This window comes from Zalophus californianus, chromosome 9 (genome assembly GCF_009762305.2).
Source record: "Zalophus californianus isolate mZalCal1 chromosome 9, mZalCal1.pri.v2, whole genome shotgun sequence".
Taxonomy (NCBI): domain Eukaryota; kingdom Metazoa; phylum Chordata; class Mammalia; order Carnivora; family Otariidae; genus Zalophus; species Zalophus californianus.
In genome coordinates this window covers 65,194,129-65,207,323 of record NC_045603.1, presented here as the reverse complement: position 1 = coordinate 65,207,323, position 13,195 = coordinate 65,194,129, and the positions used below count along the sequence as shown (strand labels likewise).

At 36.6% G+C, this 13,195-nt stretch overlaps 1 protein-coding gene across 1 annotated transcript; it reads right to left on the bottom strand.

Annotated features, from left to right (window-relative positions):
- Positions 1-3,136: 3,136 nt before the first annotated feature.
- On the bottom strand, positions 3,137-4,066 carry LOC113922324 (olfactory receptor 8S1-like). Its single transcript, XM_027594261.1, has one exon. It carries the CDS (start codon positions 4,064-4,066, stop codon positions 3,137-3,139), a length of 930 nt encoding a protein of 309 aa, XP_027450062.1.
- Between the last annotated feature and the right edge of the window lie 9,129 nt (positions 4,067-13,195).

The window sequence follows — 13,195 nt, the reverse complement described above, 5'->3', positions numbered from 1 at the left end:
TTTTTTAAATGGAAGCAAAGTGAATCCATACGTAGGGGAATGGCTTGAGAAACTATGACACAGTCACAAGATGGGATTTAATGCTGACACACAAAAAAATGAATTAGAGCTATGCCATTTGACATGTAGTAAGTTTTATAAATTATTAATGAATGAGAAAAGAAAAATGTGTATTATATATAGTGTTTAAACAGAGATAGAAAAGTTTCTATATATACATATATATATGACAGAATATGCATGCAGAAATTTGAATATGAATATATAAGCCAAAGAAAGTTAAGAAAGATAAATACTTTGTAGTTAACATGGTTTACCTTGAGTGGAAAATAAGTAGGAGAAGATGTTGAAAGGGTGGCAAGCCCCCTGCTCCCCGGGCCCCAAATCACCAGGAAATAGACTGTATGATATGATCTCATTTAGGTATTTATATAAAATGATGTCTGGATTAATATATATGTAAAAATTTTTTTAAAAAACACCACCACACAGCAATTAATTATACACTCCTTAGTTAGAAAATAAAATTCATTCCTAGAAATATTCCCTAGATTATTGGAGATAAAAATTTATCCATTACTATCATTTCTTCTATGTGTAATTCTTTCCTCCTCTGATTCTGATTTTAGCTTTCAGGCCATGTTAGTTTGAATTCTACGCCTCAATAGAGCATCATGGAAGAATATAAGATAGGAGAAGTTCCTAACTTTCTTCCATTAGGGAGACAGCATGCTAAGCAAGGTAGACATTGTAGCTTTAGCGAGATTAGAGGTTCGTTGTTTTCCAGGTCCTCCAAATTCTCCACAATGTCATTATTCCAATTATTCAGATGATACAATTCCCTGATAAACATCTAATTCTCCCATAAGCAACCTGTTGTGATAGCAAATTCATGGAATCAATCTCTGAGTTATTTTGTATAGCCTCTGCTCTATATCTGTAAAATGAAAGATATCGTTTCAGCATAGGGAAAGAAAGGCCCTGAAGTTCATTCTGTACTTTAAGGTCAAAAATCAAGAAATGAAATAATTATCTTGACAACAGAAGACCTGTGGTCTTGGCATTCCTCTTTCTCTTGGACTTGCTTAATTTTAGCACTTTTTCCTTATTCAGAGGCTTAGCACAATATCCACAGTCTCGGGCAATCATGGGTCTTAACGGTGGCAATTACACATCATGAGCAGAAAAAAATGGAAGGACAACTCACTTCACTGTACACATCTTAGCACAATAACTAATTCTACATATCCTCACTTCCCTGAGAGGTGTTGTCTACAAATCAATCTCCAGTTCCAATTTCAAAACTAATTTGCTTTCTTTGAAAACAACAGAAACTGACTGTGGATGACCTGATTAAAGGCAGAAAAGGAAATTTTGGGGGAAAAAAGGATGATTCACAAAGCAGAAGAGGAAGGGTAGCATACAAATTACTTTCTTTTCTCAAATCTTAACCAAATAACTAATTCTAAACACTTTGCATTTCACTAAAGTTCAGTTGACTTAATTTCACCTTTGATACCTATATCAGTTACCATTCTTTAGTTGTAAGCAACTGAATCTGATAGTAAATAATTATAAAAAGGATCATCTGAATGAATCAGATAGCCTTCTTTTTTAGGGGATCATTTTATAAAAATATTATTTTTATATCTATGTGGACATCTATTGCTATTGGTTGCTCATTACTCCTTCACACTTCTTCAAATAATTACACCCAAATCCTTAGGAAAACTAGTTCTCTCAAATTTATGTCTGTAATACGGGGTGATCCAATAACCTAGGAGAGGCTCACTTTCTATCCCTTTCTCCTAACAGTACACTGAGGCAAGGATTAAAACCAAGATCCAAGTGAGGTTATTCAGAATCTTACTCTAGGAAATTCAAGTACTTAGCAGGAATAAACAACAAAAAAAGACAGCATTTGGAACAGAGTCAATCTGACTGTAGTGCCTAAAGAGACCATGAAATCTGGCTCCCCTAGCAGTTGTCCTTCCTGAGGTCATATATTTAACAAAAATAGTAACAATAACTAATTTGTTACATTTCTTAACTCATGTCAAGAAGTGTGCTAAGTTCCTGTGTTAGGCAGGCTGCCCCCCAAAGAGGTCCTCCTAAATCCCTGGAAACTATGAATATGTTATATGGCATAAGGGATTGGGCAGATGTATAAAATTGTAGACCTTAAAATAGGGAGAGTATCCTGGATTATCCAGGTGGGCTCCGTCTAATCACATGAATCCTTAAAAGCAGGGAAACTTCTCCAGCTGTAGTCAGGAACAAAAGCCAGAAGGGAAGGTCAGAGATAATATGAGCATAAGTAGAACTCAACTGACCATTGTTGGCTTTAATCATGGATAAGGGCCATTAGCCAGAGACTGTGTGGCCCCTAGAAACTGAGAACAATTCCCAGCCAAGAGCCAGCAAAGAAACAGGAACCTCAGTTTGTGGAACTCAGAGAACTGACTTCTGCCAACAACCTGAATGATGTCTCCTCCAGATCCTTCAGGTAAGGCCTGCTGGCTTGATTTGGGCCTTGTGTGATCCAGAAAAGTGGAATCAGTTGAGCCTATCCAGATTCTGACATAAAGATCTCAGAGATAATGTATTTCTGCCATTTTAAATCACTAAGTTTGTGGTAATTTGTTATAGCTGCAATAGAAAACTAATACAGTACCTTACCTTTATTATCTTACTTAATCATCTCAACAGGTATGAGATACATTTATTGTTAGTTTTCCTTTGCTGGTGAGGAAATGAGGATGTTTGCAGACATAAATTTGAGAGAACTAGTTTTCCTAAGGATTTGGGTGTAATTATTTGAAGAAGTGTGAAGGAGTAATGAGCAACCAATAGCAATAGATGTCCACATAGATATAAAAAATAATATTTTTATAAAATGATCCCCTAAAAAAGAAGGGTATCTGATTCATTTCTCCTTTTCTAAATACAAATTCACCCTAATCAGCCTGAGATATTAGTTTTCTGTCCTCTTCATGAGCATTTTCAAGGAAATAAATGCCACTATGTTCTCTGTAGCATCTAGCATCATGAACAACCAAGAAACTCTACTTAAAATCCATTATTTGATCATGTAGCATAATAGTTCAGTTTCCCTTTAGTCATGATTTTGTGTCTACTACATGAAAGAATGCAAGTATTTTCTGAATATTCTTCCCATAGCTGCCTTCACCTCCTTGTTCTGCAGGCTATAAATGAGGGGGTTTAGCATGGGAGTGACCACACTGTACTGTAAGGAGAACATCATCTCCATAGGGGAGCCTGAAGTTGGCAAGAGATAGCTGAGGAAACCTGAGCCATAGAACAAGGTCACAGTAGTGAGGTGGGAGGAGCAGGTGGAGAAGGCCTTGCCTCTGCCTGAGGTGGAGCTGATACTCAGGATGGTGGAGACAATTTGGGCATAGGAGAAAACAATCATAAGGAAGGTTCCAAAGAAATGTAGGACAGAGGAGCAGAGCAGGAATGTGAAGTTGGTGGAGGTATCAGAGCAAGACAGAGAGAAGAGAGAAGACAGCTCACAGCTGAAGTGGGGAATAGTCTGGTCCTCACAATAGTCTAAATTGACAGCCAAGAGGATATTGATGAGAGCATCAGCTAAGGCCAGGCCCCAGGAACCCCACACCATCCCAACACAGAGCTGGTTGCCCATCACTTGGCCATAGAGCAGAGGGGAGGTGATGGCTACATAGCGGTCATAGGCCATCACAGCCAGGAGACAGGCCTCAGCACCCCCCGTGGCAAACACAAAAAAGGCCTGAGCCAGGCAGCTCTCTACAAAGATGGTTTTGCTTTCAGAAAGTAGATTCTCCAGCATCTTGGGGACTGTGACAGATGAGTGGCAGAGGTCCAGGAAGGAGAGCTGTCTCAAAAAGAAGTACATGGGCATGTGGAGGTGGGAATCAGCCCTAATCACCAGCAGCATCAAGAAATTTCCCATCAGAGTGAAGAGATAAATCAGAAGGAATAACACAAAGAGCATGTCCTGAATATTAGGGTCAATGGATAGTCCAAGGAGAATGAACTCACTGATAGCACTGTAGTTTTTCATTGCCACATAGAGAAGTATTCTCTCTGGAAAACAAGAAGATCCACCAAAAGTCTTTCAGTGCATCTCAGTACCCCACTACCTAGATCTTATTCAATATGAATATCTTTTCATTACTGTTCCACAATCCACATTCGGGTATTTAAAAGTTAATTTCTTGGTCATCATCTTGCCATTGGTATTTTAAATAAGCCAAGATCCTATTTTTTATTATGATCTTTTTTAGAGCCATAATGTAGTTTAGAGTGATACATTTGAAAAGAAGTTTCCTGATATGAGAAGAAGGTAGAGAAGAAAATCTCAGGAGTGAATTACCTGAGAAATTGAGGTAGGATTAAGTCTAGATTCAAAGGACTTAGGTAGGAGCAGGGATACTTTCTGTATTCTATGTCTAGGAGAGACAATCAAGAGTACAAGAAGTGAGTTTCCATTTGACTGCTTCCATTTGTTTTCAATAAAGTGTAAATGAGATTATTGGTTGTTCATGTGGCTGTGTGCAGGCATGCCCACATGTACACAATAAATTATAAAGGTATTGATAATGATAAAAGTATGTGCACGATCATGGGCATAGGAGTCAATGTGAAGTGTAAGAAACTATTACAGGATAGGAGGACAATAAGACATCAAGAAATTAGAAACTAGATGTGGAATTAGATTGTTCTGGATTCTTATACTTTTAAATTTCCTTCATTTTATTTAATGGCATCACATTGTAATTTAATTTTAAAATACATTCACAAAGTAATAATAAAGTTTTAAAAACTGGTAGCCTAGATCATGATGCCCAGTGATATTTTAGGTGGGCAATGCTATGACTACAATCGGTCATGAGAAGCTGTTTCCACTTAATAGGACAATGTTTTGATTAGATCATCATGCTAACCCTAAAACTCACATATCCAGGAATATATGTAGTCACCACTCCTGTCGAGGCCATTATTGCAGGTTTTAAGGCCCCCATATGGTTATCTAAACTCTCTCCTCATACTTTGAAACTTGTGCATATATCCTCATACTGGCCTGATATTTTAGACTTCACCTAAGTCTCAATATAACTGCTCAATATTCTTGCCTCAAACTGGAGGTGCTCCCTGGCCCTTGCTATTCTAATTCAACATTACTTCATTTACTCCATCAGTGAAGACTGAGGGATCTATCCTGTTGTTGATTCACTGACTGAACAGCTAAGCATCCCAGTCCATGTAAGGAACAAAACCTAATTATCTGAATTCTTAGTTGGTAGTACAATGTTTTGTGGCAACAATACTTTCAGATCCAGTAAGTAATAAAACTCTTCAGCTTGTGAAGTCAACATTAAGAATACTATTTTAACAAGACAGAGGATCATAGGGGAAGGGAGAGAAAAATGAAACAAGATGAAACCAGAGAGGGAAACAAACCATAAGAGACTGATTTTTTTTTTTTTTTCATAAGAGACTCAATCTCAGGAAACAAACTGAGGGTTGCTGGAGTGGAGGGGGGTGGAAGGGATTGTGTGGCTGGATGATGGACATTGGGTAGGGTATGTGCCATGGTGAGTGCTGTGAATTGTGTAAGACTGATGAATCACAGACCTATACCCCTGAGACAAATAATACATTATATGTTAATAAAAAAAAAGAAAGAAAAAAGAATACTGTTTTAAAGGAGAAGTAGAAAATCATAAATTGGAAGTTAACATTTATGATGGACTCAACACTAGCAATGAAAAATAATAAATTGTGGGCAACATATAGGTATTTATTTATAATTACTTGGGGTCAGACTATGGAGATGATCTCTTAAATTCTTACTCTTTCACTCTTTAGATATAGCAATATTACACATGGGGGCTCTCAGTGCTCATCCTGAGATCACCCCATCACCCTAAGAGCAAAGCAAGAGAACCCAAGTAAGGATTCACAGTAGCCAGGAGTGAGGTTTGTGCTGTATGACTTCAGAGCCAGTACATACAAAATAAAATTCCCTTTCTCTTGGCTACCAACAAACATAGTCCAACTAACTAGATCCAGAGATTCCATGAACTGCAGAGAGAATCCAAACCTTGGATCAAGGCAATACCTTGCAAAGAAACAACCATTGTGATAAAAGTCAATGCTAGGGGTTTGATTTCCTGGTAAGTTTCTTCTTTAACATAATTTAGAGGTTCTCAGAACAATCTTTTAAAAATAAAATTAAGGAGTGATGTTAGTAAGATGGTGGAATAAGAGGTCCCAGCCCTAATCCCCCCAAAGAAACAGCAATTTAACAATCATCCATGGATGAAAATACCTTTATGAATGATCTGGAATCCAGGTGACAGATTACAGCACTCTGGTGGAACACAGAAATGAGAAAAGACACATTTGAAAGGGTAAGAAATACCTTTACCCATGTCAACCTTCTCACAACAGCATAGAGGACTGCATAAAGATCCTTGACCCACAACTTCTCCCATGGGGGAAAGAGAGAGCAAGCATACCCACAGATGCCAGTCCCAGATTTACCTCCCCATATATCCCAGCACCACCTGCCTGCCTGTGAACCCCAGCAAAGGGCACAATACCAACCCACATACCCCATCAGCCAGCCTGCTCATGGTCCCCATCAACCAGCCTACCCAGAATCTCTGGCCTGGCTGATAGTGAAGGACTTTCTTTGTTAAAGTTTCCTCTTGAAGAAATATGTGCACTCCAATATTCACTGCCACATTATTCACAGTAGCCAAGACATGGTAACAACCTAAGAGTCCATCACAGATTAATGGATAAAGAAAGTGCCATATATACATGTAATAGAGTATTACTCAGCCTTAAAAAAGGAAATCCTGCCATTTGCAACAACATGGATGAACTTGGAGGATTATATGCTAAGTGAAATAAGCCAGATGCAGAAGGAAAAATACTATATGATAACAATTATATGAGGAATCTAAAATAGTCAAACTCATAGAAGCAGAGAGTAGAATATGGTTACCAGGGGCTAAGAGGAGGAGAAATAGGGAGGTATTAGTCAAAGGGTTCAAAATCAGTTACACAAGATGAATAAGTCCTGAGATCTACCATATACCATCATGACCATAATTAGTAATACTGTATTATATACTTAAAAAGTGGCTAACAGGATATATCTTAAATGTTATTTTCAGACACAAAAAGTTAATAAATAAAGAGGGTGGGAGGAAACTTTGAAGGTGATGGATATATTATGGCATAGATTATAGTGGTGGTCTCACCGATGTATACTTACCTCCAAACTCAGCAAATTTATACATTAAATATTTTCAGCTTTTTGTCAATGTCATCTCAATCAGGTGCTTTAAAATTTATATTAAAACTTCCATTTTTTTATTGTGGTTCATTCCTGAAACATGACCATTATTGATTTATTTCTTTAGTCTCTATTTCAAAATTTAAAGTAAAGCTCTGGAAACATAACAGAATAGGTTTGTTTCTAGATATTAACACCATTATGTGGAGGAAATTAGTTGGCTCTTGCCCAAACTAAAAGTTCCCCGAGAAGTGTTAATTTCAGAGTCAGACAAAGGGTACGAAGCATAATAAATAGCCCATAAGGGTTATTCAGAATGTGATAGTGAAAAACGTGAACAAATGAATGAATGAATGAGCAAGAGACTGCTAGAAAGAAAGAAAGAAAGAAAGAAAGAAAGAAAGAAAGAAAGAAAGAAAGAAAGAAAGAAAGAAAGAAAGAAAAAGAAAGCAAGAGAAAGAAAGAAAAGACAAGCCAGTCAATGTAACCAAGATACAAGTTTCTAATAGTCTGTATTAGTTGAAGTCCCTTACTTTATAAGGGGCACTTGGCATTGGGGGGAAATATAAAATAAGAAGTGCCAAAGATAACCATCACCTTTTTTCTATATGTGTCCTGCTTTTGCTTTATGTCTCGCTCCTTGAGTGATGAGATACCTCATATGCTCTGGGGTGGGTTAAGGGAGGTCTTTGGTCTGGTTTCATTTCACAAAGCTTTACTAAACAAACCTGGAAATCAATAGTATTATTACATAAATTATACTGCAGTAAAACTTCCCAAGGATTTATATACAAATCACAATGATTCCTATTAAGCAATTGATTGACAAGTTTTTAAACAGTACTTCTCCACATGAGTGAGGACTAGCTGTATACATCGCACAGTAACTAATATCACCTTCTGGAGTTTCCAGTTCCAGCTTGCCAGGAAGAGCACCAAATGACAAAGCTTACTACCTCACATCTCTGGTACCCTATAGCAGTCACATTTGTCCTAGAAGCATGGACAACATGGTGAGGCACCAAAAGAATGACACTGTAACAATTCTTTAGAGCTGAAATACTATCTTAGAGGCAAGGAAGCACTACCTACATTTCAAAAGGCTTCAAATCCCATCTGTTAAAACACAAACTCAGTATTAGATATTTATCGAGTTACTGTTATTTATCTCAGGTCTGTCAATGGGATTGTGATTATGTAAGAGAATATCCTTATTCATAGGCGATGAATGCTTAAGTATTCACAAGTGAGGTGCTGCAGTGTCATAACTTACTTTCAAATGATTCAGCAGATCAAATTAGATACATACATACATACATAATACAATACTATATATAAATAAATTAATAAAGTATATGTAGCAAAATGCTAACAATTTGTGGATCTAGGTGAAAGTTATACTATCATATTACTCTTTCAACTTTCCTATATGTTTACAATTTTTCAAAACGAAAAATGTTTTTAAAATTCTTGAATAACTCCCCCTCCACACAAATTGAATAACTATGTTTTACTTAGAATTTTCCACTGTGGAAGATCAAATTAAAGCTAAATGATATTTCTTAAAATATAAAAATTTATAGAAAACAATTACAGTGTATTTCCCTTAGTTACAAGGCCATTGTGTTTACAATATAAATCTGATAGTAAAATGTTATTCTTGGTTAAAACACATTCCCTCTATGAATCGTGGATCACCACATCAAAAACTTATGATGACTAACATAATAAAATTAAAAACAAATAAATAAATAAATAAACACACTCCCTCTATACCCACCATACACATGCCAAATAAACAAATTATGTATTCAAATACATAATTAAGACAACTATTCAAGAGCTTTTCCTTTGCTTTTAAGTGAAAACTGTGAATTCTTACTTCCATAAGAAATAAGAATATATAGAACTTGACCAACATATGTAAAATATATGCTAGGTAAAGTGACCAAAATCGAAAAGCAAATGAGGAATCATACTTCAAATCCCTATAATTGAAGCAACAGAAAATCTAATATTCTGTTAATGCAATGTAAAATCAGCTGGTTAGGGTAGAAATCCAACAAGTTATTTGCCCTGCACATGTCAACCAAGTAGCTGGCCCAGTTGTTCAGGTGTGATGAGTGCCCAACGTGCTCGCTATGTTAACCCTCTCTACCAACATGATTATGCCTTGAGATCTTTAGTTAACAGCATTAAAGCCATATTTTCACAGTCAAAATGGTACAAAAAAAGCAACTAGAGTCAAACAGAAATGGAAAACACATCTTGAATTACTGAACTATTTGGCTTTCTTGATGATTTTTAAATATTTTAAATAACTTAATTTTTAGGTATAGATTTGCAGAATAAAAGAAAATGTTGAACTAGAAACTTATAAACAAATGATTGTGCATTTGCTCCACAAATATAGATCTGGGTGAGTTTTACAGTGTTGTGATTTTTTTGCAAGTATCCTATTGATTTTCTTTTGTTTATTGCTTTATGTTGACATCCAAAATTATGCACATTGTCAGAAATGGATAAGTTTATGCTGACAATAACTCAACAATTTCTGTTGTGAGGGAATTAGAAGTCTATTGATTCAAATGTACTATATGCTATATATAGTCAGCTTTGACTTTATTTACTTCTTGGTTTTATACATACATATGAAGACAAAGTGGCAAGATCTCTGCTTAAGAAAGCAAGATCTACCAAATATACTTATTGTTGCAATGTATGCATTTCTTAAAGATATTTTATAGTACTGATATTTAAGGAAAAGCTGACAACTCATAAAATTGCATAAAACAAATCTAACTTACCTGATACAAACTCTGTGACTTGTTTTTTAACTGCAAAAGTGCAACTCCCTGGATTTCAGGGCATAAAGAAGATTTTAATCTACAAAGATTAGAAATAATGTGCTTGATGTTCTTACCTGGTCAGGTAATCTCAGTGGCCCAACCTTTCCAGACCCTGATAAAATGCAGGCTCTATGCCAAAAGGCAAGGAGAAGCAGCAGACGCAGACCTCCCTGGAGGCAGACATATGTTGGGCCCTATCCCAGATCTGCTATTTTCTAGATATGCAGGCTTAAAAAGAAATTTCATCTTTTTAATTTCATGTTTCCCATCTGCACAGTGAGGATAACAACACCCACTTTGCAGTGTTATAATAATTTAATTAATTTACATAAAAGCTTTAACAAACTCAGTTTTCAATTTATTTAAAATGCTTAAATTTCAAAGGATGAGGAAGAGATACATCTGAAAAGCTGACCAGAACATCTTAGGGAACATATAAAAACTAGTGCATTGCAAAAGAGTTCTAAGACAGTGAAAAAGAGTTTAGATGAAAGGAATAAAAAATAAGTGTCTAAGAAAGCCATAAAGAGAGGAAAGGCAAGAGAGAAGGGAGAAGAAAGTAGCTCATGGAGCTGGTGAGAAGGAACAAAAACATCAGACAATTTAGGAAGGACATTATTAGGCTCTTGGCTTGTATTCTGGAGCTGAGCGTTAATAAGTGAAGCCATACTTGCTCAGGTGATTCCCATAAAGAGAGGATGTACCACAACTACTCTGTGAAAAGGTATAATTTTCAGTCTAAAAAGCTGGATGAGAAAAAAAGAAGTGTTTACCAAGTCTCCAAAAGACCCTATAGATAAATCTTCAGAAACCTTTTCTAATTTCTGCTTGAGAATCATCTCATTTGAGCAATTTCTTTCATCTTTCTTAATCCTGATCACACAATCATTTGTCCACTTAAATTCCTTTATGATAAATACCTTGCTGTTTGCACTGTCCAAATAATGGATCCTCCCATGTAACCAATCAGAGGTAGGCAGCTGGGTTTTGTCAGTTGATGGGTTTTAGAATTGAATGGGGAGACTAAGAGGCAGCTGGCTAATGTTAGGCAGTCCCTAGGGTCACACTAGAAGTTTGACTTTGGACGCATTAACTAAAAAGAACTTTTGGGAGGGCAACAGGGGACTTTATTATGCAACATTGCTGGAAATTCTGGGTTGAAGCAAGCACTTTGAACTACTGAATGACAAATCTTACCATTCTTTTTTAAATTCCATTCACCAACATATAGTACATCATTAGTTTTTGATATAATGTTCAATGATTCATTAATTGTGTATAACACCCAGTGCTCATCACATCATGTGCCCTCCTTAATGCCCATCACCCACCCAGTTACCCCATCCCCCCATCCACCTCCCTATCTGCAATCCTTAGTTTGTTTCCGGGAGTCAAGAGTCTCTCATGGTTTGTCTCCCTCTCTAATTTCTTCCCATTCAGTTTTCCCTCCCTTCTCAAATCCTACCATTCTGATGAGAGTTCCATAGGATCAGGGAGGGAAAAGAAAATCTAGTCCCTGTGTAGGAAGCCAGGATTTTCCCACAGACCAAATACAAGGTGGATGAACCCTCCTGGGATTTACTATGGAAACTGAGAAGTGACTGAGTTTATCTCCTGATCATCTTCCCATGTGTATATGAAATAGGTTTGTAAATACAAGTGAGCTGAATATCAGGATAGTCAAATGAGTAAAAACAAGACAAACTTGCTTTTCATTAGTCTTTCATTATGTAAGAAACTATGAAACAATCTTCTGCCATATCATTAAACACTATACCACCTTACCTAGATATAATGATTTAGCAGATATGCTCAGAGGCATTTTTCTATACATATATGAGATCCATTTGTATGCTCCAGCTTGTTTTCATCATTTAATTATGTGCTTTGGAGTTCTTTTCATGCCTACATGCAATACCTATCTTTTTCCTCTTTATGCCTATGGGATATTCATAATACGTAATTTACTTAGCCATTCTCCCATTGATGATTATTCAAGCTGATTCCAAGTCAAATCTATTATAATTAGTGCTATATTGAGCAAAAAAATTATTGCACCTATGTCTTGGGTATGTGTGCTAGTACCTTTGTAGTCTAGAACACTATTTGCAATTGCTGCATCAACATCAAAGAGGTATAAATTTGAAATCTGGTTTGATAGTTTACATATTCCAATTCTCAGTTATATCAACTTACTGTTGTGTATTGACTACATGAGGTATCTATTTGACTATGTGGACTCAACAAGACTCCAAATCAATGCTAATATCATGCTACATAACATGTAAAGGGGAATGTGAGAACAAACAAGATCAGAGCCATGCATTTAAGTCATTCAGCCTCTCAAAGGACTTCCTCATCTCTGGGGGAGAACAGTAAAATTGTTTATCTACAGTTGCAGCACAAAATCATTTTGAGAAGACATGTAATCTAAAGCCAATAAATTTTTTTTAAGATTTATTTATTTATTTGACAGAGAGAAACACAGCGAGAGAGGGAACACAAGCAGGGGGAGGGGGAGAGGGAGAAGCAGGCTTCTCGCAGAGCAGGGAGCCCAGCCCGATGCAGGGCTCGATCCCATGACCCGAGCAGAAGGCAGACACTTAACAACTGAGCCACCCAGGCCGCTCCTGGAGGTGTTGACTTTAATATGTTCTTTATGTATTTTGGATACTAGCCCTTTATCTGATAGGTCATTTGAGAATATCTTCTCCCATTCTGAAGGTTGCCTTTTAGTTTTGTTGATTGTTTCCTTTGCTTTTTATCCAAAAACTTTTTATTCTGATGAAATCCCAATGGTTCATTTTTGTTTTTGTTTCCCTTGCATTTGGAGATGTGTCTATCAAGAAGCTGCTACAGCCAAGATCAAAGAGTTTGCCGGCTATGTTCTCCTTTAGGATTTTGATGAATTGGTGTCTCACTTTAGCTCTTTCATCCATTTTGAGTTTATTTTTGTGTGTGGTGTAAGAAAGTGGTCCCATTTCATTCTTCTGCATGTGGCTGTCCAATTTTCCCAACACCATTTGTTGAA

What these genes read in the sequence shown, in the direction of transcription:
- LOC113922324 (XM_027594261.1), bottom strand. Translation starts at nt 4,066, where the DNA reads ATGAAAAACTACAGTGCTATCAGTGAGTTCATTCTCCTTGGACTATCC.